Source organism: Strix aluco, chromosome 4, assembly GCF_031877795.1.
Source record: "Strix aluco isolate bStrAlu1 chromosome 4, bStrAlu1.hap1, whole genome shotgun sequence".
Lineage (NCBI taxonomy): Eukaryota > Metazoa > Chordata > Aves > Strigiformes > Strigidae > Strix > Strix aluco.
In genome coordinates, this window is record NC_133934.1 from 123,907,558 (window position 1) to 123,923,877 (window position 16,320).

Here is a 16,320-nt window from a genome sequence, read left to right on the forward strand (position 1 = left end):
ATATGGTACAGGACACGAGTGACCACCCAACAACTTCTGCATGAGCAGTTAATAAAAACATTTACACAAATAAAGGTAGTTTCTGGAACTCAAGAAGCGAACAAAAGCAGAATTAAATAGACACACTGATCACACTTGGGCCCATATGCTGCCTTCTTCTTTGCCTACAACTCCAACTGATACCAATGGGAGCTCTGCAGAGCGGCAGGACATCGCATTTGGATTGCGGCAGTGGATCCCGGGGGTACGGTGGTATCATTGTGGCAAGTGCTTCTTCATGTACATCACACAGTGCAACCTACTGTCGTTTCAGCCTTTTAGAGTCAAGTGACTAATATCACATCGTCTCATTCATTTTAAAGAAACATTCCTTCTCGGAAGTGATAAATCCTCTATAAACTTTAGATACTCCCCACTATCCCCACATCAGAGGTAACATCAGAGGTAACAAAATATTGCAACCCATCAGGTTCTCATCAGTTTTGTATGATCAATACCAGAATGTCATGTCAAAACCAAAAATAGTTATGAACAAACAACACTCACCTAAACTCTAAGTATAGGACAAGGTGCTTTTTCTGATTTCACATTGTGTTTTACTCCACCAGGTGGAAAACATTGATCTCTTTTCCTCCATTCTATCTCAGTTTTTCACAATTGAACATAGCCTTTGAGAATGAGTTTAAGTCCACCCTCTTGTAAAGCATGATCATTTCACACAGAAATCACACTAGCAAATATTTTTTGGTAACAGAAATAAAAGACTGTCAAAATCAATGGGCTAAGGGACATCATTTGTTATAAATTTATTTAATCTTCAGTATTTCAGCTTGCACCTTTGCTTCAGCACTTTAAAATAAAATGTTTCAACTATGACAGTAACTGCCTAATTTACATTGCGTCCCAGTCAGTGTTCTTAAAAGAAGCTCATATTAATTCCATTAAACCATGTTGTGTTTGGTGTTGCATATGACTAGTTCCACTTTTTTTCCCAGAATTAACAGTGTCAAGTTTTTACAAAATCGTTGAGTTTACAACATTTGCCTGCGCAGACCCAGGAGTACAAATTGTGACCTGATAATCCTGAAACAGTCAGTAGTCTAGGAGGGAATTCTTTTTTACCTCTTTTCCGTGCCTGAAAACAAGAAAACTTCAAATTCTACTGTATATTTAAATGGTAGGAAGAAAAATATACAAGCTTGTATTTATACTGTATTTCTATCAATGGCAACAGGTCATAAATTCATGTTTGCAACTATCACAAAGACTCATGAACACCAATTCAGTTTTATACTGTAAATACTGCTGGATTGATGGTTTAGGATTATCAATTCACTGTTGTCATATGTCTATAACAGTTCAAAAGCATCCTGGAGAAAAATCCTGAAACACATACCTTTCGGTATATAATAATGCAACTGCATTAGCTAAATATATACTGTACATAAGTCTTATCAGCATTTTACCTACCAAAGATGTAAGATTCCACTTTCAAATACAAAGCAGATAGCCAATAATGTATACTTATAATACAGCCCTCTTCTTTGTTTTTGTAATTTTTTTTTCTTTTGTTTTAAACAATTTGGTCACAATGCACCTTTGATATAAAAGCATTTTAAACTTTATTATTAATACTCAGAACATTAGGATTTCCAGAATTTTTTTCAGTAGCATTTGTAGAACCACTTTTGGTAACAAATACAGTAGTTAGGAATGAGCATCCAGATGAGAATGCAGAAGTATATTATCCAGAATCCTTTCCAGCTAAGACCATAGGGCTGGTACTGTGATGAGTAATAGTACTAGAACCACAAAAACACTATAGTATGTTTCTTAGAGGCTACATCCTCTTTTGCTGGAACACTTTATAAATACATATTAAAAAGTAAGGCAACAACTCCAAACAGTCCAAACTGCTATGTCAGCTCAATTTCCAATTAGATCCATGTCCACTGGAGATCAATTTCATGCTTGCACTGTTTAGCGTTTGTCTTTATTCTTTTGAAATGGTCCAATAAAAACATACTGTAATAATTTAGCAATTAGTATTTCTAAAACAACTCTGGTATGCGTGTCCAATGCCATATCACTAATACTGGTTAGGTTCTGAAGTCCAGGTTGTTACCGCTGCCCAATTTTAAAGGATTGTGGACCCTAATTTGGATTTGCAATAAATAGATGCATGAATCCAAAGCTCCCTTTCCTACTATGTTTATCACCTACTTGTTTTTTTAACTCCTAATGTTCAAATTAAGGAAGCACCAGAGACAGCCTGGTACTAAAAACAATGCTCACACCAGTAAACAAAACTTTTATTCAGGACCTATGTTTTTCATGGCCCTGATCTGAATGGACATTCAACTTATGAAGATGTGCAAAGGGAAAAGAAGTCAAATTACAGTAAAGTTATCCAGAGAAGGAGGATGTTACACAAACTCATAAGGAAATGACAGTCTTTTTTCTCTTTTACTATAAATACACTTAACAGTTTAGCAGAAAGACAAGCTAAATTTTAAGATTGTTCACATTTGAAAGTTGTATTATACTCTCTGCTAACGATAAATAAGGAACAGGTCCTGACAATGGAATTTGACATCGCAATTTTCATCAACAGATCTTTGAAGACTGGATTTAAAGAAGGGTTAAAACAATTATTATGTTTGCAAAGTTCTGAGAAGTCCATCTGCTGTCCAAACTTTGGATTAAAGTCCTTATTTTTTTTCCTTTACTTAGAGACAGGTATATACAGTGCTGTTGTAATAATGAAACAAATGTGAAATCTACTGTAAAGTTGCACAATACAGAAAACTGTTGCTCCATCTTCTACTACATAAATGTGTGACTCCACAGGTTAATAATGCTGTTTTGTTTTTTTGTTAAGTTGGAATTATTCCATCACGTCTAAGACCTCTCTTTAATTCCAAATCCTCCAGTTTTTTCCACAGTTCTTCACGCTCTTTCTCTTTCTTCTTCTCACTGACAGATGAAATAAAACAAAGAGTTAGCAGGAGAAAAGACTGTAGAATACTTATGTTAAAAAATATATAGTTGCTATTAATTAGCAGCACTAATTTTGTTGAACACAACTGCAATTTTCCTAATGTGTTTTTTAATTTTTTTTCTTTTTTTTTGCTTTTGATTTTTGTTACCTACATAAGTATCACTAAACAAGCAGTACAAAAAGAACATAAGCTGAACAAAGTGACAGTGTTCACAGACACTAATTTGTAATGCAGAAGAAAAAAATGCAGTGGACCTTTATTATGGAAGCAAATTGATTATAAAATTAACACTTCAGGGCTAACTTGCATTTAATTATTTTCATGTTTATTTATTTAAGCAAGGGATTTTTAAATCTTATAAATAACAGCCACTTTCCAGACCAAGCATTCCCTTATTCTTTTAGAATCACTGTTCTTACTTATATTGACTGGTGGCTTTCATATAGTTTAGGCACCGGTCAAGGGAAAGTTCAACCTACAAGACGAGCCTTTTGTTCAGTGATTACTCTTTTTCCTTACTGAATTCCTACGAGATCTATGTAGCATTTGCTTTAACAAGAGACTTTAATGGCTGATTTGATAAAATTAAACAGCTAACCTAACATTTACTTTACCTGCATTTTTTGCTAGCTAAATTTCCTGTCTCTGACATAGCTTACTTTGAATAAATCTCGTTGATGCTGCAAAGTACAAAATGCTTTCAGTTTCTATTACATCACCTTGTAGTTTCAGATGAAATGGAAATCTAACAATTACAGAGATAGAGATTCTCTGCCAGTCACATCAGAGAATTCTTGGAAGATATTTCAGATTAGAAACATTCCTACATATCTTGATTCAGTCAAAGTACCAACATCTGGCTCATTTATTTGAAATTTTAATTTCCCAAGAGTATTTTAAACATATAAAAAGTACAAACAACTTTCAGATAAATCCCTGAAGAACAGGTAAAAAAAAAAAAGCATTATCACCAGGAAGTATTTAAAATTAGATATAATAAGTGAAATAGTCTGACATTTTCAGGCTACTTACCAGATATTTATCTTCTAATCATTTTGAAATATATGCCTGTTTACCTAAAAGACTGTTACAGGATGATCACCTCATCCAACTTACCTACTTGACCTATCATAGTCATTATTACTGAACATACTTCTCCTCAAGCTTTTATTGATATCAAAGCTACCCTTTTGAAATGTGGTTATACTAAGATGTTAAAGATTTTCTGTAAACATTAAGGTCAATGTAGCAGTTTATACATTCAGACGTTTACATGTTTTAAAATGTTAAGTATTAAATAAAAATAGTGAAATGGTTAGCACCAGCCTTGATAGGAGATATAACATCAGTAGGTGCAGAAAAATTCCTTGTGCAGTTCAGTCAGCCACCCATTATCCAGACACAGGGCATACTACTACAGTGTCTGGTCCTGTTAAGAGCAGAGTTCCTCATCTTAAGGGGCAAAGTGCAATTGTAAATAGATTTAAGTCACTGAGGTCCCTCAGTAAATGGCTGGATTAGATGACCAGTCATCTCTGCCTTTACTGCTTGAAAACCAGGCAGTGTTGTCTCAGCTGTCCCTATTGACTGAGCCTTATTTATCAACACCTATCTAGAATTCATCTAGCATCTTAATGCTGTAATAATGAACTAACCAGTTAATTGTATATTTTTTGCCTATAAAACTTTGTATTTTACAACAATGAAGCAGAACGACAGTATGACTCCAGTCACACAATTCAAAAAGTACGGCCTCCAAGAGCCTTTAGAGACTAGACTAACCTAACAAGGTCTGATAACATACAAAACCCTTTGCTTTGCTTGGGAGAACCCTGAGTCACAGAAAAGGTATGACTTAAGTTGCAAAATGTTCAGAGTTGCTGAAGTTTCCTCATTTTTTAAAACCTGACGCTTTGGATAAGCTGAAACTTTTGAGAAAAGATGTTGCACTATAATTGGAAAATTAAGATCAAGGGAAACAGGAGAAAAGACAGAAAGCAATTTACTAGGGTGCAACTAATGATCGTATGAGTGGTGTATCTAAAGGATTCTGCATGCTAGGACTCAGATACAGCAAGACCTCTGAATAAGAAATGAAAGAATTGAGGGATACCTCTCTGCTTTAAGACCACATCTAGCCTACGAACAGTAGTTTGGAAAATCAGATCTTAGGGTTTTCACTCATGTCTCTTTCCCAACCTCACTGTAACTTTTTTGAAGTCTTTAAGCAAAGTGTTATCTTTAAACCCCTGTTTTTCTTTTATTATTGAAGGTCTTAATACATTTAAGTCTTTTGGAATGAAGAGCCAAAAGGAATTCCGTGAGGAATGTGGATTCCCAAGCAAGGCAATGGATACTGTATTTCATAACAGGTAAAGAACAACCTGTACGTGATATTATCTGACATCTCACAAGGAGAAGGCTAAAGAGCATGCAAGGGGACAAATGGAGCATTGTGTCTATTACGTGTGAGATTATGCAATTGCATCTGAGTGTAAGGGAAAAACTAAACAGCGGGCCTTATGCACAGCTGACAAAAAAAGCTTTAAAAAGTTACCGCTGACGATCTGACTTGTAAGTGGCTGTCAGCTCGTCAAACATGGTGCTGTTCATTTCCATAAATGCCTTCAACACATTGTAGACTAAAGCCACAATAGCCCTGTGAAACATTAAGAAAGAAAAAAAGAAAGGAATCTATTAGTTTTGGGTGAAATCAAACGCAAAATAAAAGTGTCTTCTCTTACCAGCATTTCTGAGACCAGTTCTGCTCTTGCAAGTATGATAATGTAAATTCTTTGATTTCTGTGAAACTACTTTTGATTAACATATATACAGGTGCAAATCAGCTTTCATGTCTCTGCTGACTACTTAAATGGAGGAAACCAAAACTCTAGGGTAAAAGGTAACAACAGAAAGATACTACATATAACTACAAACTCATGCTGCGGGGCAATTCTGAATGCAACTCCAGGGATTCAAATCATCAATGCTGGCAGAAAGAATAGATTTGTACACGAAATTGGAGTGATTCATATTTCCTTATGATTTTCCTATGAAGCTGAATATTCAGTGCACCTATGCAAAATACAAGGCAGTGTTTCAAGAGTCATTTCCTTGTACTCATACATTTCATATTCATTTTCACTTTGGTACAGCAAAAAACTCTTACAAAAACCCACAAATCCTTCACATGAATGCTGCAGTATCTGTGTAAAACTCTGTGTGTGTATACATATATATATAAAAAATAAAAATGCTATATTTTATATATATAAAAATATATAGTATCTGTATCTCTATCTCTCTCTGACCTCTGCCTACTTTGCTCATTGCTGTTCCAGACCTTACACAAGAACCAATACACCACTGCTTATTTGAATTTGAGTTGCTTAATTGCATAAAACATGACAGGCATGATCTGTTCATACAGGAAGAAATTATGTATAATAATAATTTCAAAAAGGCTTCAAAGGCATTCTGTCCCACAAAAGTTCAAAAAAGGTAGAATCAGTTTATTCTTTTACACCATCTGACTAGATAACTAATTAAAATATACTAGAATTTCCAAAGGAAGATGGGTCTGCCAATAGTCTGATTATCTAGAGGTCAAAATTCCTTTCTGGCAGAGTTGAAGATAAAGAAACAACAAAGCAACTGAAAAGGAAGAAGGGAAAGAAACAAGTCTAAAAAACTTTCAAAGAATTTGGAACAGGTTATCAATTGAGAGATCCCAGTCCTGGTCCACTACTGTGGTTGTCATATTCAGACATGGGGTTGCTTAAGAAACCGCTCTTCAGCCAGGAGGCAGTGAATCGACATTACAGGTGCCGGGAACCTCTGGAGCTAACCTACATAGCAGACAAACTATGTGCCATTTCCCACGCACCCCTGTCTATCATTCACCTCTTTCAATAAGCTTTTATTTTTGCTGCCTACATTTTTAAATGTTCATAGAAATATAAAAATTCTTTAAAAACCTTCATTATTTTACATGTATCTTACACCTGGCTTGTGTGTCAAAGGTACAAAATTCCTGCAGGTATGAAAACTCTGCAAACTGGGATACTAGAATATTCTCATTACCAGAAGCATCCCAGTGCATAGTATAAAGGGTTGGCAGGGGCACGGGCAGGTTGGAGACTGGTAATGCAGTACTATGCTATGGACAGTGTCTTTTTGTGACCAGTGTTAGCTACAGAAGCTTTCCAGTAGCATTAGATTCATCCTATAAGCACACAAACTTGAGGGTTTGGGTAGGTACAGAACAAAAAAGATTAATGTTTCAAAAGATGAAATATTTTACAAATACTATAGAGTAAGAACTTAAAGCAACTGGGACCTGAACTCATTAAAAATACCAGGTTTACTAAACAGTAATCATCTTGACTTAGAAAAACTTTTCAACTGAAGTGTAGAATACATGGCATCTAACTGTAATAGTATTTTTCATTAAAACACTTTCTACTAGGTCATTCAGTTTAAAAATAAAAATGCCCAATTAACAGGACATCGATATGAAGCAACTGCTCTATTACCGTGTGTAATAGAGAACAGCTGTATTTAAATAAATTTAGAAAAAAAAACCCAACGTAAGAATATACTGATGTCTATATGCTTCATAGATGTTTAGAAATATGCCAGTACCAGAGATCTACCAGATGTATCAGTATCATCCGTGATACAGCCACAAAGTTTTATTAATGCCAAGCGATACTATTCTAGACAATTTACGATCAGGCTGAAGACGTTAACCGGGTTATAAAAAACTGTGTAGGAGAAACGCTTGATGAGCAACACTTTTTCTTCAATAACAATGTAACATCTAATTTCTCTTTTTTCCAACTCCTGAGAAGGTCTATTTTTATCCCTAAGGTACTGATTTTTGCACACATACCAGTTAATTAAAAACATTTTGAGACAAGCTCAAGTACAGACTAATTTATTATGGCATTAATGGAGTTGCATCTGCTCATGCCAGCTTTGAATCTGGATCTCTCCCATTCAGGTGTTCTTCAGCAGACATTCCCCAAGTTTATCAGTGCTATGTCAAATGGTAAGATAAAGTGTAATGGCAAAAACTTACGGATTCCAGTGCTCTTTAGAAATCCTATAAAGGCTGGAAAACATGATGGGAAGTATAACATTTGAATTCTCCTCTATCAAACTCATGATGTATTCGTTATTCCAATAATACAGCGCTCTTTCAGCCACCTTTGAGTCAAAGGAATAAAATATTAACAGGAATTTAGATACCTATAATTTTATCATTTTCTGAAGGAAAAACAAATCACAGAGAAATTTCACACGGATCAATTAACAGGAATCATTAACTTTGGAATTAAAATTCTACTTTAATCAGTAGCATAACATGCATTAATGGAATTAAGTTTTTATCCTATAATTCAGATCCCTCAGCATCCACTCTCTTCCCCTGAGTGATACGTTGTTACTCACTGAAGACCAGGTGCAGACGCTGCATTAATGCTGCAGCTGTGGAGGGGACGGGAGAGCAGACAGACTTCCCATCGCCCCTTTCCCTCAATCCTGTGACTGCAGTCAGAAGGAAGAGAGCAGTGCTGGGATACTGGAGGAAGGAGACAGGGAAAGGCCCAGTAGCTGGGCTGAATAAGGGGGGAGAAATTTTAAGTGTGGGAAGGTACCAATGACAATAATCACCCTGGGAAGAGATATGCGGGTAGGAGGGAAAACACTGATCTAAATTACGCTAAAAACAAATGCAGTCCAAGGAAGAGCCTAAAACACATCTGCCTTTGTGTCAGAATAGGTCACCTAGCTTAATACAGAGACACTACAGGCCATCAATCCTATCTCCTCTTCACATATGATTCAACTTAAATTCTATTCATTACCCTTCTTCCTGTTACGCGATGTGAAGAAAACAGGCTATGGGTTCTATCACCTCTAACCAGACACCTCCTTGCAGAAGGAAGTAGGAAAACAAGAATGCTGCACAATACTGCACTAGAAAAGGGAGCAAATACATCCCATGTGGTCTACCAGTCTGAAGGCCACATGGTGAGTACCCATCATCTACAGTCAGAAGGGCTCAAAGTCTGCTTGGATACAGTTTAAGGCCTTATGTGGCTCAAGAATGGCAAGGTCTGTGCTGCAATCCAACGCACATCTAACAAGTTATTCATGGAACTCAGAACCAAACTTCCACTGCAACATACCCTCTCTTCCATCGAAATCCAGAAGACAAATATTTAACACGTAACATAAAGTAACAGTTACATTTGGGGAGTGTTATGTTTGAAATTGAGACAATACATTCCTATACAAACAATAACCTCTACTACTGACCTGAAAATGAGGGCTAGAAACACACTTGGCAATTTGTTTAAACAAGGGTTCCTGGATTTTGACAAATTGTGATGGTTCGATTACATCCAAGATTTCCTCCAGCTCTCCTAGGAACATGACCTAAAGACAGGGAAGGAAGCATTGAATATAAAAATCTCTGAATCATCTTGATCAGCAAAATGAACGCTGGTAACCCTCCAATTCCACCACTTCAGGGAGAAATGGAAGCCTCACTAGCTCAGCGAGATCCTCTCTCAAAAAACGTGATCACTTCTACCTTTAGCAGCTTCTGGATTTGGTCTCTTAAAAGACAGAAGATGACTGTGTGCAAATACTGTATTTACAACAAAATTCAGAACTGCACCAGTATATCCATGCTGAAAATCTAGCCTCATACAGAATTTGACCATGGCTTAAACTTTGTTAATTAAGGAGAGTGTCTTAATTTTACCTTATTTTTGGAAGCAATATTCAAAATAACTGTTTTGCTGTGTCACAAATTCTCATTAGAGAAACTAAGATTTGCATCAAGAATTTGAAATAAAAATGCAAAGCTCTAACTGTATCTTTTACATACTTAGGAGGTAAACGCCAGACAATAAAATATCTTTCATCCTCCCTGGAAAAATACTATTCTCACTTACAAACAATTCCAAATCTAACAGAGTTTTCCAATGTATCCTCAACTATGTTTATTTTCTTTATTTTTCTAAAGCAAAAAGAAATTGTCTGCAGAAGAACTAGTGCTTATTTTGTGAATAGAAACCATGGTTATCAAACTTTTCTCTTCATAGTCAAAACTGTTTGAAAAATCAGAATTCAACTATGGAAAAATCACCTACAAGAATCAATACCACGATCCACCACAGCATGTGCTATCTACCTAGAAATATCTAAAGATACTCTGTCTATTATACTGTAGACCAAAATAATTCTTATGTTTTGTTAATTCTAGCATATCACTTACCTCTTTCTGACTGCAGGTTTTTGGCCAGAATTTCATTAAACCTCTAATGACCTAAATTATAAGCACAAAAAAGTTAGATTTTTTACTTTTCTCTCAACAGGGTAAGTAGTTTATGATGAAAAAAAAAAAAAGTATGAAAGAGATATTTACCGGTTCTGTGAGTGAGGGGTCTTTCTCCAGAAACTGTACTATGCAATACGCCAGCTGTGAAGCAGTAAAGATTTAAGAAAATGAAGTTAGAACGTTTCTATAAAGAAACCACAAAGAAACAATTTTTTAAAAAAGACTCAAGGCAAGATGCTATACAGTTTTCTCAAATTGCATCCAATTTTAAACTGAGATACATAGTTTGCACTGAGCAAATCCACTCAAAATTCAGTTTATAAGAAACAACAGAGTACATTACCAAAAAAAATTAGGGTGACAAAGTATCATATACAATAAAAATCAGAGCAACTTCGAATTCTAAATACAGTCTTACGACCAATGTTTTGGAGCTTCTGCTACTGTCTGAAACTGCATCTTTTTACACTTTTCCTACATTGGCAAAATCATGAAAAATCTTGTAAGACGAGCCAACACAGCTAAAACCTGGAGGAACATATTTAGAAAGCATAGCTTTATCAGCAAAAGAAAGACTGCACTATCTGAAAATCAGAGAGAAAGGCAACAGGTATCACTTATTACACCATGAAAGCTGAATGTATGGAAAGATATATGAGAGCATAAATGCATAATTAAGAAATCTGTGAGGGAGAATGTTAAAGATCACACAAAAAGGTGGGTATTAGTATTCAGAAAGTTGCCAGGGTGAAGAAGAGCCTTGACAGCACAAGACTAAGGAAACCCAAACATCCTCTTGGGAGAGGGAATGGGAAAGGCAAACTTGTGAGAATGAGAAAACAGGAGAGAGGAAAACCTAGAGAGAGTTTAACTACTAAACAAAATCCCCAAAATATTACAGATGTATGTTACACTTTTAATTATCTAATCAGAACAGAAGACATTTATCATGTAAAGCACATTAAATTAATTTTTAAAAAATCTATTGCATTTTTTCCACATTTCAAAACTATCCCCCTACCTTTTATGTACTATGCAATTATATTTCCAAAGCAACCATAAAAAAACCCCATCATTCTAACTGAGCAGAAAGTATTTTATTAATTTATACCTGTGCATGGAAGAGCGATAAACTCCTGACAGTATGTAAAGGGATCAGCACCTTCACCAGAAACTGTTTATGCTCTGCCTTAAGAGGTAAAGCAAAACCATTGATAATACTAGAAAACAGAAGAGAAATATCTGTTAGTGTTATCATCCCAGAAAACATTCTTGAGGTCTGAACAAGCACTTTCTAGATTAAAATAATTTAGCAGTCAGCACCTGTTTACAAATAGTAGGCTCATGCCATTTGTAAACAGGTGCTGACTTTTGTCCTGCTTTATATTAGCAGTGCAGTACATATCTATGTAGCAGTTCAGCTCTGACTTAGGAATAATCACATCAACAGCTGCACAAACCTGTTGCCAAACAGATAAGACCTTGTCTATGTGGTCTGTAAACTCACATAAGCAAGGTGTTCTTGAGTAATTAACTTGCCAGAATTAGATTTACTCAAAATATTCACACTGATAGTGTGCTCAAAAAAAATTCCGCAGCATGTAAGGATGAAGTGCAAAATTTAACACACACATACACACAAACAAAATCAATCCAACACTTTTTGGCTGTAACCTGCATCCAGTTATATACTTTTGGCAAAGATGTGACAGAGATTTACACAGGGGCTTAAAGATGAGCATGTGTGCACATCTGTTTTCAGCATCAGGGCTTATAGTAATACTTCTTCCGAATCCAAGGCTATTCTGACGTGTCCAGAAGGGAAGTTTGAGATACATAATAAAGAAAGACTCGTTTACCTTCCTAAAATTTCCAACAGTTCAGCTACGCCATTGAAGTGTTCAGTTTCATAAACAAATCTAAAAAAAAGAAGAGTTAAATATAAGTAATATATCAGTTTCCTAAAATGTTCGTAAGTGAAAAGTACCTTCTTCCACAACTTACCGTAGAAAAATATTATTAATCTGTTTTCGGATAAATGCTCTAAGACCCAGAAACTTGCCATAAATTCTGTGCAAGACTGTTTTTAGGTAGTCTCGTTCTCGAGGGTCTTCGCTGTCAAACAGCTCCAACAGCTGTGTTTAAAGGAAAAAGAGAACTGAAGCAGTAGACATTTGACAAATATGACACAGAGACTCCTATATAAAAGTTAAATTCATGAAAGCACACACACGTAAGAATGTGATATCCATTCTTACAAGGTATAGAAATACACTATTAAAAAAATCTGTTGTAACCCCAGTACAATATCACGGAACTCAGTTTATTAAGTTCCACTTCTGACATAACAAAACTTTGGAAATCTTCAAACAACTAATAAACTTTTGATTAACTAGCTCCAAAATGCTGCCTTCCTTCTCCCCAAAAATAAATAAAATAATTCTTAAACGCCATCATATCTACAAAATAAGACAGTTTGCCTCTTACCATCCACCATTCCTTCACTCTGCAGAACTAAAAGATCCTCATTTGCTCTATTTTGTTCCCACAACATTGTGTCAAGGTCACATTTTTCTAATTGCCTAATTTATATTATGAGCTTGTAAGCCTTCCTAGTGACCGCATGGCCTTCACACTGTGGAAAGACTCAACAGTGAAGTCTATGCCAGTACTCAATCTGCTGTTACAGGATCTCCACCAATTGACACAAATCAAAGCATTGGGGGAATTAATCCTCCAGGATGAACAAAATGGTAGCTTCAATATCCAGTTTAGAAAAACAAATGAAAAAAACCCAAACAAAGCAAAAACACACACACACACACAAAAACCCCACCCCACCTCCAGAAAACCTACCTTTACTAAGTAACTCTTCTCTTATTTGAGATTTTAAAACAGCAAAATGATTATGTGGTACTCAGTCAACAGAGAATGCCATCCAGTGTCTTGCACTGTACAAAATATATCCCAAAACACTGACACCTGAAGATGCCTCTAAGAATCGAGGCATGAAATGAGCAGTGGCAATACCACCTAGATCTTTGTTCTATTCCCCTTGAATCCTCTACTACAAAAGTATGAGCTTCCCCTTACCCCTTCAACTTTTTTGACACCACAACATTGGCTATTCTGGCGGACATTTGGAATAAGTTAGAAGGTAAATTTTATTTAAAACCAAACCAAACCAACCAACCAACAAACCCCAAATACCCCACCCTAACCCCAAAGGCACAGATAATAGGATGTTTAAGGTAGCAGTCATAAGCAACCAGTATATCTCTTGCATGAAAAAGAAATTGTCAACCAGTACCTGTCTTGCAAGAGAAATTAAGACAATTTGCCAAAGAGGTGTTACAAATGTGTAAGATGTTGTCAGGAAATTATTGCAGGAACGGCAGAAAACAAAATTATTTTGAATTCACAAATAGATGAATTATAAATACCTATCATAAGTAGATATGTCAGTGTATGTATACCACCTGATCTCTGGTAAACTGCTACACAACTTCGAGAAGGTGAAAAAAGACAGAAAAATATGATTTAAAGTTGTTAAGGTATCTGGGATTTTGCTTTCTAACATCCAGGTTTAGGACTGATGTACATATTCTTTTTGATTGTTTTGGATGTTTCTGTAGCTTGTAATGAGAACCCACCTTCTTTTCCTTGCAGTAAGAATCTGCGGTGGGAATTCCATGAGGAAACGATGAGGTTTTTCAGCTGCCCTCCAGAGGTTATAAACACATTGCTTCATTCAATTAGCTCTTCAGTTAAGTAAAGTCACCTCATCCTTCCCCACATAGCAAATTTCACCCAAAGATAGCAAACAGCTGGAAACACTAATGTTTTTAATGTTCTTATTGGATTGCTTTTAAGAGCAAAATATTTTTATTTCCAGTCCTCTCATACAGATCTTCTGTGGAAACATTGCTGAACTAAGACTAATTATTTTAGTATGTCCAATTTGTTATCAGGTTTCAACAATAAAATCTTATTTTTATGGATAAGCTGCAAGACTTCCATAATTTACGTGGCTATTCTGACACTCAACATAGAAAAGGGAAATAAATTTTCCAAAATAGCAACCTACATAACACAGACACTTGTGGATATATTTGAATAGTATGTCTCTTAGCAACCACTGCCAACCATTTCAGACTGTATATAAGCAGGCTTCAGAAATGAACAGTTACACTGTTAAGTACAGCATTTTATCAAAACATACAGCTGCAAGCCAGAAACACATCTATATTCAAATAAAAGGAAAAAGCAAGCAAACAAGAAAAAGCTTGAAAAATGCCCATTAAAAGAACTGTATCATTTTTTCATACAGGCATTCTTACTGCCAAGAAACACTTCATTAAAGACACTCAAATTTAAAAAAAAGCAATTTAATTTAGAAAGAAAGTTGATTTCAAAGACTTGTCACACGTGTTGTCAGTGTCATAAAACACCAAATATGCTTAATGTTCTTAAAACTCAAATTGATTTTCCTATGTAAGTGATCTGCAGTCACAGATTCTTAGGAGTTACTCTAGAGGCACAACAAATAGAATAAGAAGTGGAAGAACACCCCAGTTCCTACAGGCTAAACACAAACAGTTATACACACCGAAACATATCTACTTGCATGTATATGTAAGGCTCAACAGAAATTTTAATAGAAAAATGTGAATATTAAATTGACACACTGTATATAGCAATACATAGAAACACATCATCTAACCATGTGGCAAGAACTTATGAATTCTTAGAATTCTTTTGAACACTTAGTTGTTGTATTGTACGTTTTCAGATATGTAGGTTTTAAAAATCTCTATTTCCCTCTTTCAGTAGGTACCATTCTTTCATTTAGTAGATTTAATAAAGACTTAACAGGATTAAATAAACAAATAAATAAAAATCACTGGTTTAGACCCATTCTCCTGTGCCAAACTGTAACAGGTTTGAATGCCTTGAGAGGGCATGAGTGGGATGCTGCCAGTCATGACCAAGTTCAGCAGCATGTAATAGGAACATCTAGGAATTATTTTCTCTACATTTTGAAGTAGAACACAAGTGTTGCTTCTAATGCAATTCTGCTATATCTAAAGAAAATAAAATCAGTTTGAAAAAACGGTCAAGAGTGATTAGTGCCCATGCACGTTTTTATATCTCCACCAGGTAGTGGATAATCGTATTGGTGCAAACCTTGTTCAAATCAGTATTTAGAAGAACAAAAAGGAAACTTTACCATAGAGGTTTGATTCAGATGAAAAACGCTCTTGTATTTAGAAGATGGATAAAATAAAAACAGAAGTATATCCCATTGCTTTTGCAGAGTGAAGAAAGTCTTGTGATACTAAGAAGGAAACCAAGGTCTCTTCTTTGAATCTTTGAATTTAAGCATAGAAATTGCTCTCTTTGCTTTGTTTTTCAGGTATTCTTTATACAAATAACATACAAAGACAGTAAAAGTATTATTTTTATTGCCTGAGCACTACAGGGGGAAAAAAAGAGGTCCATGACAAAGGGGTGAGAGAAAGGTCTTCAGGAATGCTGAGTATCTCCTGCCACTTCTAGTTCGGCTTTTACTCAAGTCTCAGCCCCCAAGGAAATTCCCTTTTCTAACTAAGTAGGAATCTTTCTAAATTTCCCTGATTTCAAAAGCAAGCTATAGACCGCATTAACCGCAAAGTTCTTTCTGTCTTTGCAGTTATACAAAAATTCACGATGGGAACAGAAAACACAAGACAGGCCTATTCCCGAAAGCTGAAGACAAAAGTCCTGTCTGTGGAGTTTTCTGGCTTATCCCAGAAAACATCTTCCTTCAGCCTTATCTGTTCTGGCGTCTGTCAAGGCCTGGATGAAAACTCCTCAGCAGAGAAGACCAAGTACTGTAGTTTCCAGTGAAATAACAAAGCACACAAGAAGCCTAGCTTGTACACAGGGAGGAGAAAGATGAAATACGTGTAAAATATGTGGCTA

At 35.6% G+C, this 16,320-nt stretch overlaps 1 protein-coding gene across 5 annotated transcripts in view; it reads right to left on the bottom strand.

The window, feature by feature from the left end:
• Nucleotides 1-782: 782 nt before the first annotated feature.
• The window catches only part of PPP2R5E (protein phosphatase 2 regulatory subunit B'epsilon), an 80,626-nt gene continuing 65,088 nt past the window's right edge, over nucleotides 783-16,320 (bottom strand). For 4 of the 5 annotated variants that reach the window (XM_074820939.1, XM_074820938.1, XM_074820943.1 and 1 more), the window contains 9 exons: nucleotides 12,361-12,491; nucleotides 12,216-12,275; nucleotides 11,468-11,576; nucleotides 10,444-10,497; nucleotides 10,294-10,344; nucleotides 9,327-9,446; nucleotides 8,086-8,213; nucleotides 5,560-5,661; nucleotides 783-2,976 (listed from right to left, as the gene is read on the bottom strand). In XM_074820939.1, the coding sequence (XP_074677040.1) occupies nucleotides 2,877-2,976; nucleotides 5,560-5,661; nucleotides 8,086-8,213; nucleotides 9,327-9,446; nucleotides 10,294-10,344; nucleotides 10,444-10,497; nucleotides 11,468-11,576; nucleotides 12,216-12,275; nucleotides 12,361-12,491 (855 nt within the window). In that variant the 3' untranslated portion in view covers nucleotides 783-2,876. The remainder of the gene's footprint in view (nucleotides 2,977-5,559; nucleotides 5,662-8,085; nucleotides 8,214-9,326; nucleotides 9,447-10,293; nucleotides 10,345-10,443; nucleotides 10,498-11,467; nucleotides 11,577-12,215; nucleotides 12,276-12,360; nucleotides 12,492-16,320) is intronic. The other variant, XM_074820940.1, reaches the window with a different exon arrangement.